Raw genomic sequence first — 23,390 nt, 5'->3', positions numbered from 1 at the left:
AATGCCAATATGGTTAGAACTACATGTACATGCATATCTGTTCGACTGTCCCACGTTTTGGTCACTATTGTACCTGTATCTGACGAAGGTTAAACCAGAAAATCGCTAATGTGCTATTAAATAGAATATATTAATCAATCGTATACAACGGCGTAAGAGAAGCGAAAACATGCGCCCTCGCGCATTTTCCTGTATCTATATCTACTAGATTACATTGCATACATGTAAATGCACGAAAAGGAAATGTGAGAAAATGGAGTTTTGATGTAAGAATTCTGTTTATTTCATTAAAAAATACAGATAGTGTTTACATGTAAGGGAGAAAGAAGAAAGACCCTACCTGATGTTTTTTTTTCAAAAGGTACATGTAAGTGACAAAATTTGTAGATATTAATTAAATGATTTAATTTCAGAAATAACATGGTTTCTGATTGGATAAAAAATTTTGTTTATCATCTCCTAGACCAAATTTTGTAATGATTGTCACGTCATCAAACTATTTTAATGATTTACTTGTTAAATTTTGGTACTAAAATTAAATCATGAGGGATGACTGTTGTGTTTTTCGGTCTGTTTGAAATAATCTCAGTGCCCGTGATGCATAATGTAAAATAACCTGCTATGCAGATTATTCAATGTACAGCACGTGATTGAGGTTATTTCTTCATAGACCAAAAAATACGACAGTCATTCCTTAAGAGTGATTCCATGTAACCACCAAAGAATCCACAAATTAATGAGAAATGGCATCTCTCAGAAATTTCTCATTTTCCTATTAAATATTCCCCTTGGAATAGTAAATACTTTGAGCAGTATAATGATTTTTAAAAATATATTATGTTACCATAGCAACAATATTATGGTTTTTCCATTTGTATTGGCAAAATTTACAGAAAAAACACAATTTTTGCAATATCTCATTACTTTATTCTGTTCAAATAGCTAAATGAATCATTAAAATGATTATTTCAATGAAAACATATATGTTTAAATATAAAATGTATGATCATTGACAGTGCTCATAATTATAAAAATTATTAAAATAGGCAAAGTCTAAAAACAGGAATTTCTTAATTATGCATTTTACGATTTTTTGCTGAAATTGCAACTTTTAAAAGTTTCACCTACAAAAAATGCGACTGAGAAAAATCTGGAAATTAATGTCAAATATAAAGTTGGTCCTATAGATCAAAATGCTAAAACTACTTACGAGTTCCAACAGGAAGAACAATGTCGTTGTTATCTCGAATGGTGGCAACATTTTCAAACGTCAAAATTCTGTCCCTTTTCCATTTAGATCGTTCCGTTGGTAAAATACTACATGCAGATGCAACATTAGCTTCAGGATGTGTGTTTAGATGCTGGGGTATTTCGCAATATGACCTTCTGCTTCGCTTATTATTTCTTTGCAAGATATTTGCAAAATGTGAAGCACAAATTTTCCAGTGACTTTCAAACAAGTTTTCAGGCAAAAGTCCACATTCAGTAAATATTATTTTAATGTCTTCCTCAGAATGCCTTTTCAATTGAACAAAATTCCCTGAACACACTACAGAATCAATAAGATATTTAAAATTACAAGTCATTCTTTTTTGTAAACAAACATCTTCTTCAAAAAGCAGACGACTTTTTATAGTCTCCTTTTTAGAGAGTGAACTAGATGAAAAGAAAGATAACTCTAATTTGAAACCTATGACTAGGCAATAAACATAGGATAAGATATATACAAATTCTGTACTCTAAAATGTTAGAAAAGTACATTCTTTATTAAATCAGTCCATAAATGTGAGAAAGGGGTCAGTTTAGGGTTAAGTTGTGCTTTTTGGCATTTTCCAGAGATAAGCAGCATGCCAATGGTGTCACACTATACCATCTGATTTTTTGCAATATCTTTTTTATTTTAAAAATACCCATTCTGATTTTTTAAGATTACTTTTAAAACATATTAAATATTGTAAAAACAAGATATCAGAATTTCCTTCTTTGCATTTTGAAATAAAACATGTCTCAACTTAGTGTCATTTCGACTCTAAATGACATTGAAAGTGATACAAAGACAGTCTTAATAAAGAAATGTAAATTAATAAATCGATTGTATTCCTTTAGTTACTTAGTTAATTATATCAAGATCATAATAGAATATAAAAAATGGCAGATAAACAGATTTGGATGTTTTTTTTTATTGAACAATACAGATATAACAAATTTCACAAAATCTTTGAAGACCATACAGAATTAATGCCGTTGCTATGGTGACACGATTTTTTTATAGCAATGCATACCATTTTTTAAATATTTATATGATACACTATCATTGTGCAATACTTAATTCCAAACTTGTAATGTACCATTTCTGCTTAATTTTGATGGTTACATAGAATAGCTCTTCAATGTTTCCTTTACATATTTCGCACTGACTGACCGATATGAAGTTTAATTCGATCTTAAAGATGAGATACAAGGAAAGCAATTGGAGTTTGGATTTGTGAGAGATTAGAGTTACGTCCCTTTGTATGTTTGTTTGTTTGTTTGTTGGGGTTTAACGTCCGAGCAGCAATATTTCAGCTATATTCAGACGATGAACATGAAAAGGATGATAAAATGAACATGAAATGATGATGAAATGAAAAGGGATGGGACACAAGGACAATGGGGTCGACAAATTTTGATTGCCACTGGAAATAGGGAGAGGTGGGTAGGGTCGGGCAATTTAGCCTCCTGTGGCGGAGCCCTATGGTTCCTACTCCGGGAGAATACCACAGCAAGGTTCTTTAACGTGCGAGGAACGTGGCATCTTTCCCAACACGGTGCACCACTATGGTTTGCGGTCAGGTTTTCCGTATTATGGCCTGACAACCCCAGCATGTAACACGCCAGGGGTACCCCATTTAACCACCTGAGGCACACATCCCAGTTGCTCTGTGGGCACAGCGCCCTAGCCCCCGGCTAGGGTTCTGAGCACTATTTAGTCGCCTTTTACGACAAGCTTAGCGCTGCTGCAGGCCTATTCTTTTAACACCCGGGCCTGCACGGGGCAAATTTTGAATTAAAACCACCCATGTGTTATCAATCAGGGAATGTGATATTTTTTTTCGAAATCAAAAGAATGTAATCCAGGGATAATTAAAGATTAGACATGGAAAACAGACAAACACAACAAAGAACACAAAATAACTAAAATAATACAAAGTAACAAAAGTATGAGCAACTCGGACTTCACTAAAAAGTGGGAACATGGACCAGGCGCACCGGTATGGCAAGCGTCCTCTGCTTTTCTAGAAACGCCCGAGTTGCTCTTAAAAGACAAGTCCGAGTAGACGAAAGAAAAACTATGTCACATTGAACAAATCAGTTTTCATTGTGCAGATGGACACACCGTAGCGATCCACGAGTTCATGATGCCGACCATTAAACTGTAGTGATGACTTTAATCTATAGCAACATAATCCTGTTCCAGAAGCCTATATTGTAAGAAGTCCAAGCGCGATACGGCAAATTCTGGCATAAAGTTTGAGTTGTAATATGAAAACTCTATACGCAGGTGCTGAAGGGATGTTGCAAATATGTTTAACAACACCAGGAGATGGTAAAATTTAAATTGAATATTTCGGATAACTGATATCCTTCTTCAGCATAAAACTCATAAAACTATATGAGCAAAAAACTCACAAAACTTAACGAGAATAAAAACCACAAAGTTCAAGATATATATATACCAAAAAAGCACCGTATATTCGTTTGTTTTTTTTTTCTTCACCCGAAATAACTTTAACAAAGGCAGTGTCTGAATTTTATATGGACTGGTACTCAAATTCTTGACAACAGCTTTGATTATCAAAATTTGAGAAAAAAATGTTCCTGATTACATGTCAATTAAAGTGGTTTTTTATCATATTTGTCCATTTAAGCTAAAAGAAATATTTTTTTTTATTTTGTATACTTTCTACATTTGCCCTATTAAGCATATAAGATTTAAGCAGAAATAAAACTTCTTTTTGGGGGCACCTACAGAACTATACAACTTGAATGACATTTTTTTTTTTAATTGCGTTTTGAAACATGTGAAAATATTGATGACATTTATCCTAACATAGTACATTGTCCATCATACCCTTATAATGTGTGTGTGTGTGTGTGTGTGAAGAAGAGCGTTTTCTGGCTCATTTCGCAACATAGTTCATCTGGATTTCGAATAGGCTTCATTTACATTGTTATGTTTGTGATCAATCTAACCAAATGTAGAGACTAAAAGGAATAATGATAGGTATTAATTAAATTGCATTTATAATATTGTTACGTATGTGTCTTTTAAACCTTTATCCTTATTTCCGACCCACATTTCAATAACGTTCAAAGGTCAAAATTTGATCAAAATACTAACGTTTAATGCATCGATTATATATCACAATAAATATGAGCAACGACACATTTTTCAGGGATATTAATTTACAATGAAGGGCATATAATTGAACAATTCAATTTTAGTGTGTTTTTTTTTTATTAATTTTTAAAGATGTTTTTAAATTGCCACAATATATTGCTGTCGTACTATGTTTGAAAAGTTAAACAATACTAGAATAGATTTCGTCATAATTACGAACCACTTCTTTGAAAAAAGTAATCTAAGAGTGCACGATGTTTTTAATTATTTCTCCGTTATATTTAACCCACAGAGCTCATTGAAACAAATCCGTCTCTGGAATGAAGAAACGGTCATATCTAGACCTGAACCGAGTCTAATATAGTCTTAACTTGATAAATCCATTCAATCATACAGTGTCTTTGAAATTGATGATGCCACAAATAGAATTTTCACAGACCTATTTAAGTTTAATTTTTTTTTTTTAAATCTCGATCTAAGATGGTTTGTGGACCCTGCTCAGAACTTTTATTGTGAATGAATGCTTTGTGTAAGACAATGATTAAAATGTTCCAGTATATGATTGTAGAATTTTGCTGAAGAAAACTAAACGAATTTTAAATGAAATGTTCTCGATTAGGGAGTAATATAGGACGAAGTCCTCATAATGTTATTCAATGCAAAATAAAGTGATAGCCTAGCTTGAAAGCACACAGAGTCTGACTTCAGTCTAACAGGAACTTACGGCCATTGGAACTTTTCATACAGAGCAAGACAGCTTGGTATCTTCTTCACAAAATGCAGTTATTATAATGGTCTTCAATAATTACTGAAATTGAGAAACTTCTTTCGTTTCCGATATGCCACAAGAGTAGGCTTTTCTCGCTTTAGCCGGAAAGTCCGAGGTACGAAGATTAAGTAATACCGATCTTACATATTAGATAAAAAAAAGTGTCAAGAAAGGAGAAGAATCGTCAAGGTGTCCAAAAAAAGCGACAAAAGGCGAAAATAGCAAGAAGATTTTTAAATGTGTTCAACAGGTTACACCTGCCTCATATTACAACTATAAAAATTTCTACTGTATTTCCTTCTTTTAAAGGCACTCTATATATCTAGAAAATATCTGTGATTATCAAACCTTGTTTTTGATCGATGAAGACAATCCCGGAAACTTTAAAATTCGAAAAGACAAAATGAACAACGGATGGTCATTTAAATGACATTGGGAAGTTGTAGGTGTCAATTACAATGACAACGGTGATAAAACGCGTGTTAACATGATAGATTGACAGCTTCAACTAATCACTTATAGTTATCTGATAACAGATAAATACACAGCCTAAGGCTTCTTTTTTTCATTTTCAATTCCAATTCTTTTTTTAAATATTTAATTGCAACGTCGTCTATGGTTTTATTTCCCTTATTATTATTATTATTATTATTATTATTATTATTATTATTATGAGGAGGAGGAGGAGGAGGCCGTTTGTAACCTGTAAGAGGACGAAGTGGAATGTATTAATGGTCCACTGGTATTATTATTATTATTATTATTATTATTAAGAGGTAGGTGTAACCTGTGAGAGGACGAAGTTGAAAATATTGATACTTTAAAAAATAAAAGACCTAATGCCTTTTACAATTTAACACCAACACGGCTTAATTTTTTCTCCATAATTTAAGACAATTTTAGAACGCAAGCTACCATCATTTACCCTTGGAAACCTGACTTCCTGTCAGACTCAGTGCTTCTGAGGTCAACGGTTGAAATCTTATTGATTACTATTATGTGGACTTCGTCCTCTATTATTATAGGATAAATGAAGTTTATTGCAAAACTGTTGTTTAAAAAAGTCACTTCACCATAAGAATTAGCCACTTTCACAATTGAAAATGACATGTAACAGAATATTTCATTACAATTTAGCAAAACTCTCACGTTATAGCGTATTTTATGGTAAACAAATCTGATAAATACATGTAATATACATAGCTTTAGGAATGTAAAGAAAAATGATTAGTCAGCTGTTATACAAAGTCTCCTTGTAGAAAGTGCAAGATAGAAAAACAACATTCAATGATATACATTAAAGGCATATTATGTTCTTCTTCATATATGCTCGAATATGAAATAAAAATTATATATTAGAAATAACCAATGAGGAGATAGGCGGATAATCGCAATATTTATTCATTGATTTTGGAGTTGACCAACATGCATCGTTAATTACACAATGTATCAGTACTGCTTATTGTAGAAATCTCTTGAATTTGGGTGAGAAATCTTTTACCAAATGAAATTGATGTGATTTTCAATTTCATATATTTCAGGTTTCCTAATAGTAAATCGTCAAGATATGATAAAAGAAGTTTCTCTAAATAAAAATTAAGGTGGCATTTCCTTTATAAAGTTCTAAAGACCCAATCTGCTTTCAAAATTTCTCTTTGACAAGTGTTTTTTTTTAAATGCATAAGTACCCATGTGCATGTTAAACACTTCAGAACAGCTTATATCACTTGGGTGGATCCATGGTTTCAGGTTGGGTCCATAGAATCCATTGAAAGCGAAGTGATGCAAGAAAATGTTTGGAGATTGAATTTATGCAATTTTAGTGGGTACGCCGTTTGCCTCCCCTATGAATCCGTGCCTGTATTATAATCTGTTTTATACTTAAACGGTTTCACCTTCGCTCTGGAATAGATGAAAATTGAAGTTCGTTTCTGTCTGCAAAATAATACTATCCCCCAACCCCGTCCCGCAAACCGTTCTGAACATTTTTGGTTTAATAGTCTCAAAAGAGTTGCGCTGACAAGGTAATTTATGAGAATTTTTGGCAAATTGCTAAGTTCAAAGGGGCACAACTCCTAAAAAAAGATTAGGGGTCAAAATTTCCTGGTAATATGCACAACTACATATGATGTTCTTGTTACATACCAAGTTTCGTAAAATTCGGTTCGGTTAGTTTGAGAGGAGTAGCGCTGACAAACTTTGTGACGGACAGACGGAACGACGGACAAGCCAAAAACAATATATAAAGTGGAGGGAGACATAAGTATTACTGCATAACTGATCGTATTCAACCAACATATATAAAATATGACGCATTTAATTAGGCTTTATGTAGGAAACGTATTTTGGACGCTTACAGCATTGGGGGTATTCAAAATACACCACAAAAAAATCTGGACATTCCGTTAAAATTGCATAATAAATGCAATGATCATAAACTAGCCAGTATTACTACTTTCACTCGGACTAAAACATTGTGAATGAAACTCGGTTACCATAAATAAGAGTATCACATCATTCCACTTAAAACAGGTTACGTCCTAATGCCAACAGCTTCTTTTTCAATCCTTAACTATATTACGATATTTTTATCAAAATTGCAAAAAAGATATATCCGCGAGTAATAGGAGTATGTCTAGATAGGCATTTTAAAAATAGAAATACTTGAGAAGTGGTGGATACTGAAATTCCGAAAAAAGGGGGTGTGTTGCATTGCCTTAAGAGGAGGGGGGTCAAATTAATTCCAGTTTTTACTGCCCTCTTAGACTCGCTTAAGATGCTGAAAATGCACGTGAAACATCGTTACAAATCATTAATTAATTTAATGAAGAATATTGTTATAAACATACAAACACTGTTGCTAAGACCGATTTCAATTTTAAAATACAATCAATATATTAAGACAAGTGACTGTACCATAAGTACATACTGCATAGTTGTAGTTTGCAGCAAGATCAAGCAAAAAGACAGATTTTTTTTTATTAATTCGTGAAATTCCTTACCCTACCGATGCACCTGGTCCATGCTCCCAGTCTTTAATGGAGTTCGGGTTTCTCATTCACTTTTTACATTTTCATTTATTTTTTGTCTGTTTGTTTATATTTTGTTTTGTTTGTTTTGTTTTTTTTTGTTTTTTGTTTTTTGTTTTTTTTTCTTGCTTTTTTGTTTTATTTCATGTTCATTGTTGTCTATTTTCTTTATCTAGTCGCTATACATGGGTTATGTTCTATTAATTACCGTTCGAATCCTGGGTCTCTTGATTTACATTTCGCTCAATATTAGACATGTAAGAATTAAACCGCCGCCAAAGATGAAATAAATAAATAAACGGTGAGTATACAGGGAACCTGATATTGTGTTCCGCAAAGAAAATACATCAAAGACATTTTTGTAAATATAGAAAAATATATGTGAATTAATTAGGATCGGTTTAATTGAAAGGCATTTTGGTATGATGACACTCAAAGCCTAAATCGGCACGGTTTTATAACTTGACGTTTCATAACACACCGGCATAGCAAAAAATTATTCCTCTAAAAGTAAGATTACTCAATACATAAAGTTTATCCTGATCAAACTCGTGGTGATTGATCAGTTTTGACGATCTTGTGACGACATGTTTTCGCCGACGGGTTGGAACTGACTAAATTCCGTGGGCAAAACTTGTCACTTCCGTACGATTTTGAATAAGTTGCGTTCGAAATAAAGGTACTGTCACTTGGGACAATATCTTGACACCGAACAAGACACAACTTTGAAACTTAAAAGCAGGACACAACTTTAGAAAAGACATCAAGGAATAACTACAAACTTTTTTTACACGTGCATGAAGGATGGATACAAATATGTGGAAATATTATAGCATTTTCGTTTTCGGTAAGTATTACTTTTGATTTCAAGAATATTGTCGTCGGTTTTATAAAATACTATTAATTCGTATTTTGATAAAATATCTGTTTTTAAGTCATGTTTCAAAATAACGTAGTCATTTTTTTCTCCAAAATCGTTGTACTCTGTACATTCGAACTAGGTCGTTACTGATAAACGATTCTATGAATTAAAAAATTCAAATCACGAAAACCAGAATTTTAAACAAGTATCAAATTTGTCTTTTCTATGAAGCTTATAAACACGATGTACACGATGCATTATTTCCCTTGTGTAATATCTTTCCCTTGACTTCAAATTTTCAAATGATTTTTGAACATATACATGTAGAAATGAGAAACTCTAGACGATTCAATGTATCGTGAGTGCCAGTTCCACTGAGGATGTACGGGGGTGGGGGTGAACCTAGTTTTTGTTAACTTTGGGCAATTTTATTTTAAAATTGACCAATAATTGCCTGAAATACCCTTCTCTATATCCCCTTCTCATCTTCGTCCATGGATCCTTCACTGAGCGTTACTTATTTTTTTTTTTTTTTTTTTGGATCCCATATATTATCACATTCAATGAAGGAATACCTTTAGAGCTTTAATTTAACCACCAATTCATTGAAATGCCTGTAGCAAGTCAGTTCCATTGCGGTACCAGCTTCTCCGTGATCTAGTATCTGTTATGTCACGTTTAATTTAGACTTGATGCGATTATATATCGAATTTGAGTTCGGTAGTTTTGTTGTAACTCTTTTTTCATATACATATATTTGGCAACATCCTTTTGTATGCATAAAGGTTTATAAACATGCAAAGAATACACAATCTAACATTGGCATACCATAAAAAGTGGTCTCCTATTTCTTACTGTTTTATTTCTAATTTCGCAGCCTTTTCCTATGAATCTCTATATCACAATCGCATCAGGTTTGATATACATTTTATTTTACATGTATCATGTCTTTTAATTAAAAATAGACATGTATTCCAAGGTGTAGTAATGCTTGACAAAGGTCATCAGTGCCACATTGACTCATTTAATTATTCGTTAAATTGTAGGAAAGAATAAGAATCGTTAATATTGCATTATTTACTACTACATGTATTTATCGAAATGTACAATTTGCAGACATTCTCATTTCGTAGACATTCTATAACGGTACATGGGTCGGACTTCCTCAACATATGCCCTCGAGCAATATTGATGTGTATTGAGACGTTTGTATCTGTCAAAATTAACATGTCTTATTTTTATTGGTTCTAACGGTTTTCTTCAAAACACGTCACATTGGCACCTGTGATTCGGGTATTCGGTTGTTTTCCAAATTAAACTCATCCCATGTTATGTTCTTGTGGTCACGTATTGGAAGTCGCCGTTAAAAAAAAACAACAGTGATTCACTCATCGACATCAACTTTTATGCTAACTATGTCAATGTGGTTGTGGTTCTTTGGTCAATGATAATTTAGTTGTATAAGTGCGTTTTTGGCCGCAAATAAACAAAATAATACCAAGAAAATATTTTGCTAAGAATTAGTGCGTTCGATAGAACTGTAAAATACACAAGTAAAACAATGACCAATGAGGCAATTTTAATTGGAAAATATAACTTTGTCTTCAGTCAGATATTTGATTAGTTTTTTGCCTTTTGACGAAAATACCTATTATGCATATAAGAAACAGAGAGATTTGTAGGGATGTAAGCATGTGATTGAAACAGTAAGATCACGATGTGGTGGCGCGCCCAGAGGGAGAGGTGGTCCAGAAAAAAGGAACACAGGCTCTTATTGATCAATTTTCATTCAAAAATATACAAAATTGACAACATATTCCAATAAAAGGGATGAACTGTGGTGACATATAATTTCGAAGATGTTTCTTCCCGGAATAAAGCTGTAGCCCGGGAGTTTGAATTGTTGAACAATATGAACAAACTTTTAATTAGTCAGCTCTCAGTGCTAGTCATATTTTATTTCTTGCTTATTTCTGATGCCTTTTTTGTCCAGGTTCGATACTTGCCATCACGCATGCCCAACAGAACCAGTTTAATTCCAAGTGTTTAGCTGGATTCGATAAAGCTTTTCGACAATGTTTCCTTACCAATGGCGGTTTCCAATTAGATTCCGTGTTCTCAATTATAACGAATGGATCGAGTGGACCTCTGCCGCAGGGGACTAATAAAGACCAATTAGTAAAACAAATTTGCAGGTACGTGATATTCAATTTAAAACTTATAGATGGCTTGATCATGTCATATTGATATGCGAGATTGAATAAAAATCTAAAATTTAAAAAAAATCATATTTCATTTTAAGCGGTTTTCATACGTACCTATCATTTTGAAACGATGTCATAATGTAATATTTGTTTCTCCTGATGTCCAATCAGTACAAACAAATAGTACATATGACATAAAGCATTAGAATTGATTGAGATTATTCAGAATGTCACCTTTGTTTACAAAGTACAAATCAACGTACATATCATACAAATAAAGGTGAAGGCAGTAATTTTCTCGTCTTATAAAGGACTTACCATAAATCATTGTTCGAAACGCAGTGCAAGTACTGAAAAGGTCAATACAAATTGAATTCTTTATAAAGTGTATTCTACCTATTGGTTTTCACTACAGATCAGTGTAGACCCTCGTACTCCACAAAATTGAAGTTTCTGTTATAGATATTTTTTTACCTTTTTACATCACAGATCAACCCATTTCATTTTTTTCTTAATTCATGAATGGCATCCTTTAAATTTTATTTTACAGTAAGTTGGACCCAATAGGAAAATGTGTTGGCCCCATTCCAGGGACCCTCACCAACCTGAACTGTCAAGACAGAGAGAACCAGATGATGCAGAATACATTACAGAGCACTGGACGTGCATTGGGAGGACTTTGTGGAGGACAAGATGGTATGCCAGAATTATTTCGATACTTTCCACTTTTCTTTTAACACATATTTAATTTATCAGGAATTGCAAAGTAGACACGGTTGGTTTTCATTTTGGAAATTCCCTACCTCTGAATCTTATTTTTTCATGAAGAGCCCAAGCTTATTTCACTTTTATAGGTTTTAAAAAGATAAAAATTTAGCACACTATTATAACAGTAACACAGTGATGATGAGACGTATACAAAGGGGAATAATCCTTGACCTTGAGCGTATTCTTACTTGCCTTGAACATTCATGATAGTATTTTATTTGCAGTTTTTCTGAAATCATTGTATTCAGTGTATTCAAAGTCCTTTTGTCGATAATGTTTTGCAATTGTAAGTAAGATTATTTGAAAAATATTTCAATTCTTAAAATTTCAGGTCCTAAGCAATGTTTTGTTAAAAATTGAAAAAAAAAAACGTTATATTGGTTCATTAACTTCATGGTATCCTACACCCCAAAAAGACTAATTCTTCATTCCTTAGAAACTCTCCGTGCTGAGTTGGGCTTCCTGTTTAGATATTTTTGGTAAAACGCGCTTCTTTATTTTCGAGCTATCCTATGTATTTGCAGTTTATAGAAGGTTACATCTTACAATACGTTTACAGTCTTACAAATTTTGTAATATTCTTTTGTATTTACGATCACTCCCAAACTTAATACTTGACGATGTATCCGTTTTTGGGTCCTTCTTTTAATTTCATACCTGCATTTTAGTAACTTTGTAATTTTTCTATTTATTTAGCTGAGGAGATGCCACCTTGTCTTGGAAAGTTCGATAAAAAATTCAGAGAGTGTATGAGTCAAAAGAATATTGTACCAGAAAATTTCTTCAAACTGTTGTCAAATATCACAGATGGAACTGGGATGAACATGGCACAACTGAAGAACTACACATGCGGGTAAGACAAAGTATACATGTACAATGTCATTGATGTTGTGAGAATAAGTTGAGTGATTTCATTTAAGAATTGAATGTTTCATTTTTGATAATTCATCGGCTTGTAAAAGCATTGACAGGTAGAACATTTTTACATGAAGCGCTGGCTTACTAAAAGTATTTTCTTATTAATTACATTTTGTGTAATACTCTTATTTTATTTCTTTTCTATTTTTAGAAGTGTATACAAAATAGGCGATACGCAATGATCAATAAAAGTAGTCCACTTTTTGGTAAATTTAAAACATGTTCTCCATTTTTGTACAAATTTACTATATCGGTTCTTCATTGCTAAAGTCATCGATCTCATCGAGTTTTCTCGTTTCCTTCCTCTTTTCTCCTTTCTATCGAGGACTACATGTTGCGTTGTTTTCATTGTCTTCACCATCTTCTCTTGACTTCTTACAGCGCCAGCACCCAGCAGACCATTGTCCAGTGCGCTTCCGGTGCTCTGCAGGAATTGACTACCAAAAAAGAGTGTACACAACAGGAGTCGTTCATGGTCGGTCAGACGCTACAGAATATGATGGCTACATACCAAAGCATATGTACGTAGTTAAGAATAATATTACTATTGTCAATTTACAGGGGAATGGGGAGTATCATTAAGTGAGCTTTCCTTTGTTTTTATCATTTTTCAATTTGTTGAAGTTTTTTTTAGTGTCTTGATGGTACAATTATATTTTTTTTTCAACTTTTGCCAACCTGAGTTAATTCGTAATGCCTTATGTTGAATCATTTCGCAAAATCAAAGACCTTCAAGAATATTATACTTTTTGTTTATTTTAAAGGTACAGGTAAACCATTGATTGGACCGGCTGGACCACAATCTGCATGTTTACAGAAGTTCGAGAATGATTTAAACCAATGTTCTGTTGACGAAATGAAAATCCCAGTCCCTGAACTTATGATGCTATTGACCAAAGGACAGGTCCCAAAAGGCCAAGATATGTCACAGCTTAACGAAACCATTTGCAAGTGAGTTGAAAATTGGTTAGTCTGTGAGCATTGTAATTGAAATAATTGTATTTTTGAGGTATATTTTCACAATGCTCTGATTAACATGTGACTTAAAAAAAAATAGACCAAATGAAAGATACAATTAGGTAGGAAATATTATTTGTTTCGAATTGGGCAAAAAATAACTACACATTATGTTTGAAAACATCAAAGCCGTATGACTGAAATTGTTAGCTAAGTAACAAAGCAACAAATTTAAGCAATTTTCATATGTTATAAAATAAAGATTTAGAACGAAAATGCAAAACTATTTCTTCTTTTTTTATTTTATTGCCAGAAATTTCCAGAAGTTTGAGTTGTGTGGCAAAAATGCCGTAGCTAACAGTGGATGTAAGGACAGAGATTTGTTGATCACTGAAGGAACATTTGCCAACATGGTCATAACTGTCGGTTCTTACTGCCACGATACAAGTGGTAAGTTTTTTTTTTTCTATACATTGGCCGAATTGTCGTAGGGGCGAACTGTCCTGTTCAAATTTCTTTGCTACAAAAACATTTAATTGCTATTTGCGTCTATTAATTTTAGATCATTTTTTTTTTTTTTTTTTTTTTTTTTTTTTTTTGTATTTAATGTACTATTACTACCAATAATTTTAATTGATTTATTATATACATTATATATTAGATGTATGTACACCAATTTATAATTTCAACTTCATCTCACAGTTCCAGGCGCCTGTATGCTAACTCTCCAACAACAGTTTAAAAAATGTTTTGCCGAAAATGGAGTTGATGCTAAGAAATATTTCGCTAGTGTATCTCAGCACAAAGGAGCTCTGCTGGGTACATCCGCTGCTGAAGCCGAAGAATACTGCAGGTAATTATTGATATACTATTAGACCATATGTACTTGAATAAATATGTGTTTCCCGCCAAAAAGAATGTATTTTGTACTTTACCTTCGGTCTCATCAATTAAGTACCATTATACCATATGTACTTGAATAAATGTGTGTTTCCCGCCAAAAAAAAATGTATTTTGTACTTTACCTTCGATCCCGTCAATTAAGTACCATTATGTGGAAGAATTAGCCAATGGGTTGCAAATCAATTTTCTCAATTTGGTATTTTGCCTCAAATATATTCAATGCATCTAGATAACAACGAAATAGATACATGAACTTAAAGTTATCGTTAAGCATCAGTGACGTAGATATTTTTTTTACTGCTGATAAAGGAAAAAAAGTGCAGGAAAATTGTCCTGTCATTTTCAACTTGATTTGACCAATATCTTAGAAAGGCAAACTTTACAAACACATTGATGGTTATTTCTAGATGTTATAAAGTCGTTCTAGATGTTATAAAGTGTAAATACTGGAATAAAGCCATACAATCTCTGCTTTTTTTTCATTCATAAGTCACACCTTATACACATTTTACCTGATTCTTAGAAATAGAAGTACTTAAATGTCATGTTTGGTGTACATATTTTTTTTGTCTTAAAATACTTTTATTAATATACATATATTTCTATATATTTTTTTTCATTTGATTATGTGATACATTTTTTATTAGATAAACAATAGTCATCGTCCAAAAAATAAGGATTGTGTTTCTTTATTTTTCCAGTAAGAGACATGACCTTTACATCTGTATGACCAAGGTAATTCATCAATGTCCAGGAGCAGAACAAACCATGTCTATGACGGGATTTGATTTGGCAGCCATGGAACGTGCCGTTGGAATGCTCTGTGAAGATATCCCAGGTAATAAACGTGCATGGTAGGATTCAGTCCCTTGGAGAGTTAATTAACACCCACTTTTGTGACGTCAGTGGTTGTAGTTTTCATATAAAATTGGAATTCCTGTTCCAGGTCAAATGAATCTAGGCTTTTTATTGATATTGATGGAGATGGAGCCTGGTTTATCGAAATTATAGCAAAACCCTAGGTAAAAGGTTTAATCTCGATTATCCAAACGCTTATCCGTTTGGTTAAAACTATCTCCCTTTTTGTCATCATCAGTATGTGTAACTGTTGAAAAGTTAAAAGGCTGACATTGGTGATTGCAACTATGCCAGTGTCTATTTGAAATCATTTAAGCTCCCATCGTCATAATATCTACTTTTCCTATTAATCTAACATCTGTTATAGCATCTACGCCGAATTAAAGCAGACTGTATCATAAAGACAATTGCTGTTCTAGAAAATGTCCTGTCTTCGAAACACCGGTCATCAATCTATTTCATTGATTTTTTTTTTTTTTTTGCAAATCATCCCCATTAGCTGTTTTTCAACGAGGACATTTGTGGCATAACCACAGCTTCTCTATCCTACGTCAATCGCAAACAACTGATAAAATCATTTCTGATTAATTTGATATTAGATATTTATATGTGTTAATTATTGTAATTAATTACTGGGTCATTAGTGTTTACTAGTAATAAAAAGAGTCGGTCATCGTTGTTTATTAGTAATATTATAAGCGGAAATCGATGTAGATGATAGAGCAAAGTCTTCATATGGTGTCAATTACGTTTACATTATTGCTCTAAATTTAAACCAGAAATATGCGTAGTTCACATAATGTCAGAAAAAAGTATCAATGCATCAAAACAGACAAAAATTAAGATATCAGGCCCCAGTGCCACGAAACTTGAAAAAATACTTTCAAAACGGTTTGTGATGTCATCAATTTCAAAACATTTAATTGACGTTACCATGGAAGTTAAGAATATTCTCATACTTAAGTATTCTCAAGTTTTGTTGCGCTGGGGATAGGAGACATAGCATTGATTCGAACGTTACTTCCATAAATATAACGTAATAGAAATAAAGTAGCTATATTAACCATGATATGTATTTCAGAGTATCTTGCTGGCTTGAAGTGTTTCGAAAAACCAAATGAAAACTCCAATAAGTGTATGAGTGACATGGCCAAAGGCATCACAAGTATTTCTGCAAAACAGATGAAAAATGGTCTTTCTATGGAGGGATTTTTCAACGATTTCTGCAAGTATGTTGCTTACATTATCCCTTTTTTTCTTGTGCATTTTTTCTTAATGTTATATTAATTTTCTTTAAGCTGTACTAGTGTATTAGAGGTGTACACTATCTTCTATGTATTATTCCACTTATCTACTGGATTACAGGCCCATTGCAGTACGACTATTTAAGACAAACTTGTACAATTTGGACTATTTTTTTTTTCAAAATGATACTTTATTCGTACGTTGAATAATTGACGATCTTATAGCTTCCTTTTCTCGTTAATAAGTATTTCTATACACATAAGTACCCCAACTTCCCCTTTGGACAAAGGATAACAAATATTTGGAATGTTTTTCTAAACATTTTTTGTTTTACAGCGTACGTATTCAACAAGTTAAATGTGACAGCCAGGCTTGGCCTACATGTGACCAAAAGGCAATCATGCTCAAGAGGAAGTTTGAGTGTCACATGCTTCCGACTAGGTGTCACGAGGTCAACGAAGACATGATTCGTCAAATCTGTCCCGAAGAAGGTAGGACAATGCTCTATACATGATGTAACATACATTTCAATGTTCTCTGGTAGGGTTATAGGGCATATTACTTTTCTGAAGTGACCTACTTGTTAAACTTGGTTTTTGTATATGGTAAAATAGTGTAAAAAGTATGCTCAGTTTTACAAAAAGAACATCAATTTTCATAATACAAAATAAGATTTTGACCAATTGTATAGATGATAGGGGGAATACAAGATTAAAGAGAATAATCAAAAAAATTTAAAAAAAACTTTGTAGTTTGGAAATTTTAATACAACTTAACCTTTACAATTTATATGACAAAGATAATAAAGTCAAAAACTCGAATCATTCTCTGACTGGTGGTCCACTCTATTCATGTGACGGTCCTGAAATATATAACGAAAAAAAACACCTCAATGATATTGGCGATATTTTACACTGACCGCGTTCACTGCATTTTGAGGATAGAAGAATTTGGACATGTCGAATGTCTGGAGTGTTTGAGTTATAGAAGTAAAATTAATCGTTCAGCGTTCAGTATTGGAATAGCTGCATGGCTGCACTCCTATGTCCTAATAGGCAACAAACTTATCATTCAACATCAAGTTGAAGGTAAAATTATAAAATAAGCTTTATGTATGCAAAGTTGTTGCCAATTGCCTGCTCTAATTTAGTGTAATCGCTAATCAAATGCTAATTACACCAATTAAAAAAACCAAAGTAACCATTAGTTCCCTTTTTTTGCAGCTATTATAAAGGCCGATGCATGCACCCAGAATGTAAAACAGAACATCAAGATGTGTCTGGATGATTACAACATTGATCCTGATGTGTTCCTCGTAAACATCACCCACGACAGAACTAAAATGCTTGGGGACAGACAAACTGCCCAGAAATTCTGCCAGTAAGTTCATTACTCTATCACTAAAATGTAGTGCCATAGAAAGTATTTTGAAGTGTTATTCTCTGTAAGAATCAGGCAGCTGATAAATCATGGTGAACTCAACACATAAATCTTTCTATAATCTTATTCAAAATCCTATTTGAAATGCAGAAATGACATCCATTTCTTTATTTGAATGTCAGTAATTCGGTGTATAGATTATGTGAAATGCAATGTTTTTAATGATTTTCAACAGAAATGTCTGCAAAATGCAACAACAAAGTTTATCTGCAATTTCATCATCAAAGGGAGATAACTCACTTTACCCCCTTTTATTCTATTGTAACTTTGAACACGCTTTTCTGCATCCCCTGACACTTCTAAAACGAAAAAACTGTCAATTTGTCATAAACTGCGTGCCATCATTGTTTAATCCGAGTGGTTTTTTTTCTAAGCAAGATTCATTTTTTATTCAATTAGGAATTAAGCAAACGTTATTGCCATACTGTTTCTAAGTCCTGTAATGTTTATTTTTACATAATATTAGTCTATAAATCCTCTAAAGGTAAATCCTTAAAGGCCTTTTTTCTGAATTTGAATATCTAGACAACATTTAGGTGATCGGATTAAATGGTATTTTATACAAAATGGGAAAATGTTTTGTTACTTGTGAATCATGTAAAGACAGTAATTTACAATTAATTTATGGTGTGTTTTGGTAAAAATACATAAATGAACTTGTTCCTTTCAGAAACCGCCAGAGTGTTTACAAATGTATACGAGATATATTGAATGGTTGTCCTGGAGCAAAAGAGACTCTATCAAGATGGGGACATCAACAAAACCTATTAGAGGCATCTCTGAATATTGTCTGTTCAGATCTGAATGGTAAATATCCAATTAATTTTAAAATGGATCGCATTTCTGTCAATGCAGAATTATTGCACAAAATAAGATTGGGGTGTTATTGAAATAATTTGAAATCAAACACATACAATGAACAGCAGAATAAAATCGATTCTCGATATCGCAAAAAAAATCGTATACGAGTCTAGGATAACAAATTAGAAATGTAAAGATGCATGCAATCTTTTTAAAATTGAAATGTTTGGTACTATCGGTATGTGACCCAAAAAAATCTACAATAACATGGACTAGGCTATAGTAAATACTTACCATTGAAAGGGTTGGCAAAATACATAAATGATACATTTTTTTACTTTGTAAACTTAAAAAATAAAATAGTTCGTGTCATGCTGACCATTTCCGTAATGTTTTTTTTTCTATAATACACTTACAATTGTTGTTGTTATCTTTCTAGTATATGCCGCTGGTGTTGACTGTATGCCCGACAGTGTCATGGCAACTTGTTCCCGACAATCTGATGATAAAATTTCAACATTCATTGGAAAAGCCAAACAGATGTCTAATGATGAATACTTCAGAAACTTCTGCGAGTAAGTTTAACAAAGTTCCTTGATCATTTTATCTCAAAAACTAAAGGACAATTATTGAAATTTCAATTGCTACTTGGCAGTATTTCGTATCTAGTCATTGTTGTATGCAATTTGTTGTTTGAAGACAATTTAACCCAGTCTTACTAATCTCTCTCCTGACATCATATAGAACTAACGTTACTTTTTCATTTGACAATAAATTAAATATTTGTTTCTCTTTTATTACATTACTTTGAGTACTAAAATTATCAAAATAGAATTTGTTGAGTATTTTACATCCCTGACTTGAGACAGCGTAATTATTGAAATACACAGAACGAACGCATACGCGCCTTGCCCAGTTAAAGATGAGGCAAAAAATCCCAGATTCTAATTGTGGCATTAATCTCAAAATATTTGTTTTCTTTATAGAGTAAAACTAGACCACATGCAGTGTGATATCAACAACATGAGACCAGTGTGTAGTGATGCAGTGATTGGTTTGAAGACCGAATTCGAATGCAAATTGATCCAAGATAGATGCATAGGCCTCAAGCGAAAGGCAATTAACAACATTTGTAATGCTTCCAGCTACAAGAAAACAGACAGAAACTCGTTTGCTGGAGGTAGTTCTGGTATACAGGGTGGCGGAAACGGAAATCCTGACAACAGCGCCACCACGTTTACAGTTACTTCCGTTTTGAGCACAATTAGTGCTTCGGTATTCTTTGCGTTATTCTTTGTTCTTTAGACGATAATTAAGTCAAATGTGATTTCTCTATATCCCACAAAAATCTACAATCAGTATGTAAAGGGTAGTGCTACTAAGCGTTTATTGTTTATTTTTCATGACCTTGATCATGTTTCGTTCTTAATGTGTGGATATCTGTTAAAGAATGAATGAGCTAGAATGTATCCAGAGAGCTAATATATTGTGCATGACGTCAGAATGAGAGTTTCAAATGAGTAAGTGTGATGATGAATTGAAGCCAAATGGTTATACATAAGTGAGTGCTAGTTGAATGGAAGAAACATTTATTTGATGTTCACAGATATATTATATGTCAGATGACGCCACCTTCGGCCGATGTGAACTCATAATGCCCTTTGAACCCAGAAGAAGTTGGCGCTGTAGTCGCTGACGATAAAACTACAACTAGGAAAACAGAGTTTCCGAGTTTTATTTTATACCGCTATGTTATTTATTATCAAAGTATTTATATTTATTTTCTATGTAAGAACTGATAATTGAAGTTGTTTTGAAGTTGTGTCTTGTTGAAAACAAAATTAAAACACTAAAAATATTGTATTTATCTGCCTCTTTTGTACCTTTCTAACATCAAAATAAAAGACATAAGCGAATGCCTCTCTACTGATCTGTTCAGAGGAGTCAAATGGGCTATTGCCATCACTTGACATACGTCGTTGTCGTCGTCGTCGTTAACAGTTTAAAAAGGCATATCCACTGACTTGGTATGAATGTTTCTAAGGTTATGTTGCCTCGAACTGATTTGGATATTTTTGACCTGTCGACAAACATAGTCGCTGTTACTAAAAAGACCATAAGAGTCCATGTTTTGTTTTTATTTAATACAAACAAAACAAACGAAAGAATTAAACGGTTGTTGTCCTCAATGCTCTTTACAAATGAACCATATTGTTGTGAGTAGCAGAAATGATATAAGTTTTGATCTTAAATTAATGAATTCTTGTTCGGCTAAATTATTTTAATTCTCTATTTGAGCGGTTTATGCTATTGAGAGTGTCTAATTTGTTATTTCCAAAACCCGACTCCAGATTGTGTCCTGTTCTTGTAATTTCTGGTGTCTTGACACTCTTTCCATTTTTACGCACGATATATTGTTGTGCCGATATTTGTTATCATTCGTCCATGATAGGGTGGTGATTGTGCAATCTCCGAAACAGAGTTTGGTAGCTTCTTCGTCCCTGTACTGTTTGACGTAGGAGATACAAGGACCTCTGTTTCGGAGATTGATGATTGTGATCTTGTGCCATATGCATGTGTTAGACTCTAAATTACTAATTAATACTATTAAAACACTTGTGAAAAAAAATGTCAAACCATATGTTCCAAACATTTCCCCAATACATGCAAGAGTAATCAACGGAACTAACTTTCTATCGGAAATCAAAATAATGTTATCCAGGGACAAAGACCAGACATGGAAATCAGACACGCACAACATGGAACACAAAATAACCAAAATAATCTTTACAAAGTTAGAAAAGTAAACAAGCTACTCGGACTCCACTAAAACTGTGAGCATGTACCAGGTGCACCCGTAGAGTAAGCATCCACCGCTCTTCTAGAAACACCCGCAAAACAGGTGCCAATTTAATCATAACTCCAATTTTGTTAATAGTAATACTCTGATTTCGTCGTTTTAACTTCTATACTCACAGTTGTCAAAGAGGGTCTCCAGTCCTACCACAACACTTGTTACTCCCGTAGTGGTATTAATTCAATGTGGACAAATTAGAAAGATCTTCTAGAAACCCTCAATTTAAGATTATTAGCAGAATATAATTAATATAGCATTAAAACCTATGATTTTTCAATTTGTTTTCCCAAAAAGATGGTACACCTAGATACAAATATATAGTTCTTGGTAGAGATTCCTCATATTTTGTAAATAAATAATTCCCAATCATCTTCCAAATTAGAGAAGAAGCTGTTTCCGAAATGCTGGAATTTTTTATTGACAACATATTTGTCCAGTGTGGTGAACGCGTTTTTCAACAAACGGTCGGCATTCCAAAGGAAACAAATAGTGCTCCTCTACTTGCTGACCTGTTCCTTCACTTTTATGAGGCTGACTTTATAGCTGATCTGATCCGAAAGAAAAAAATATCGTTTAGCTAGATCCTTTCATCTAAGTTTCCGCTATACAGATGACGTATTATCGTTAAACAATCCTAGTTTCAGGGATTTGATACATAGCATCTACCCCAAAGAACTTGAGATAAAGGATACTACAGACACTGCGAAATCAGCTTCATATCTTGACATACACTTAGAAATCGACGGTAAAGAAACACTATTGACCAAACAACGCTAAACGTGATGACTTTTCATTCAGAACTGTCAACTTTCCTTTCATCTGTGGCAACAATCCTTCAGCACCTGCGAATGGAGTTTTCTTAGCACAACTCATACGTTATGCCAGAGCTTGCCGTAACTACGCAGACTGTGTATCGTGCTAGACGTCTTACAATTAGGCTTCTGGAACATGGTTAGGTCGCTACAAGATTGAAGTCATCGCTGCAGACGTTTTATTGGATGAACTCGTGGATCGTAACGGTATATCCGTCTGCACCATGAAAACTGATGTGTTTAACGTGTCATGGTTTCCACTTCCTCTTCCGTCTACCCCAGACTTGACTTTTTATGAGCACCTCGGCGGGTGTTTCTAGAAAAGCAGAGGACGCTTACTCTACCGGTACACCCGGTCCATGCTCCCAGTTATCAGTAGAGTTCGAGTTGCTCATTTACTTTCCTACTTTGTATGTATCATTTTAGTTACTTTATGTTCGTTCTTGTGATTGTCTGATTTCCATATCTGGTATTTGGCCCTGGATTACATTCTTTTGATTTCCGCTAGAATCTTGGTTCCCTTCATTACTCTTTTATTATAGTTGTCAAAATAGTGAAATTCTCCGGAGAATCCATATCATGTCGA

The 23,390-nt window shown here is 33.4% G+C and overlaps 1 protein-coding gene across 1 annotated transcript; it reads left to right on the top strand.

The window, feature by feature from the left end:
• Positions 1-8,886: 8,886 nt before the first annotated feature.
• Positions 8,887-20,994, top strand: LOC148602143 (uncharacterized). The gene is made up of 15 exons (XM_088555233.1): positions 8,887-9,026; positions 11,035-11,236; positions 11,796-11,941; positions 12,710-12,866; positions 13,313-13,452; positions 13,696-13,882; positions 14,202-14,338; positions 14,591-14,741; positions 15,493-15,629; positions 16,731-16,878; positions 17,231-17,385; positions 18,118-18,274; positions 19,005-19,141; positions 19,575-19,710; positions 20,122-20,994. The coding sequence occupies exons 1-15, from the start codon at positions 8,984-8,986 to the stop codon at positions 20,438-20,440; spliced, it is 2,352 nt and encodes a 783-aa protein (XP_088411359.1). The 5' UTR covers positions 8,887-8,983; the 3' UTR covers positions 20,441-20,994.
• Positions 20,995-23,390: the final 2,396 nt, after the last annotated feature.

This window comes from Perna viridis, chromosome 12 (genome assembly GCF_037379345.1).
Source record: "Perna viridis isolate PV_CMFRI_1.1 ecotype Kerala chromosome 12, ASM3737934v1, whole genome shotgun sequence".
Lineage (NCBI taxonomy): Eukaryota > Metazoa > Mollusca > Bivalvia > Mytilida > Mytilidae > Perna > Perna viridis.
Note: the sequence above shows the minus strand (reverse complement) of the source record. Positions and strands in the feature narration are given on the sequence as shown.

Coding starts and splice junctions, on each gene's coding strand:
- LOC148602143 (XM_088555233.1), top strand. CDS start 8,984: ATGGATACAAATATGTGGAAATATTATAGCATTTTCGTTTTCG. Junction 11,237..11,795: donor TTAGTAAAACAAATTTGCAG/GTACGTGATATT, acceptor TTTATTTTACAG/TAAGTTGGACCCAATAGGAA. Junction 16,879..17,230: donor TTTTTCAACGATTTCTGCAA/GTATGTTGCTTA, acceptor TTTGTTTTACAG/CGTACGTATTCAACAAGTTA.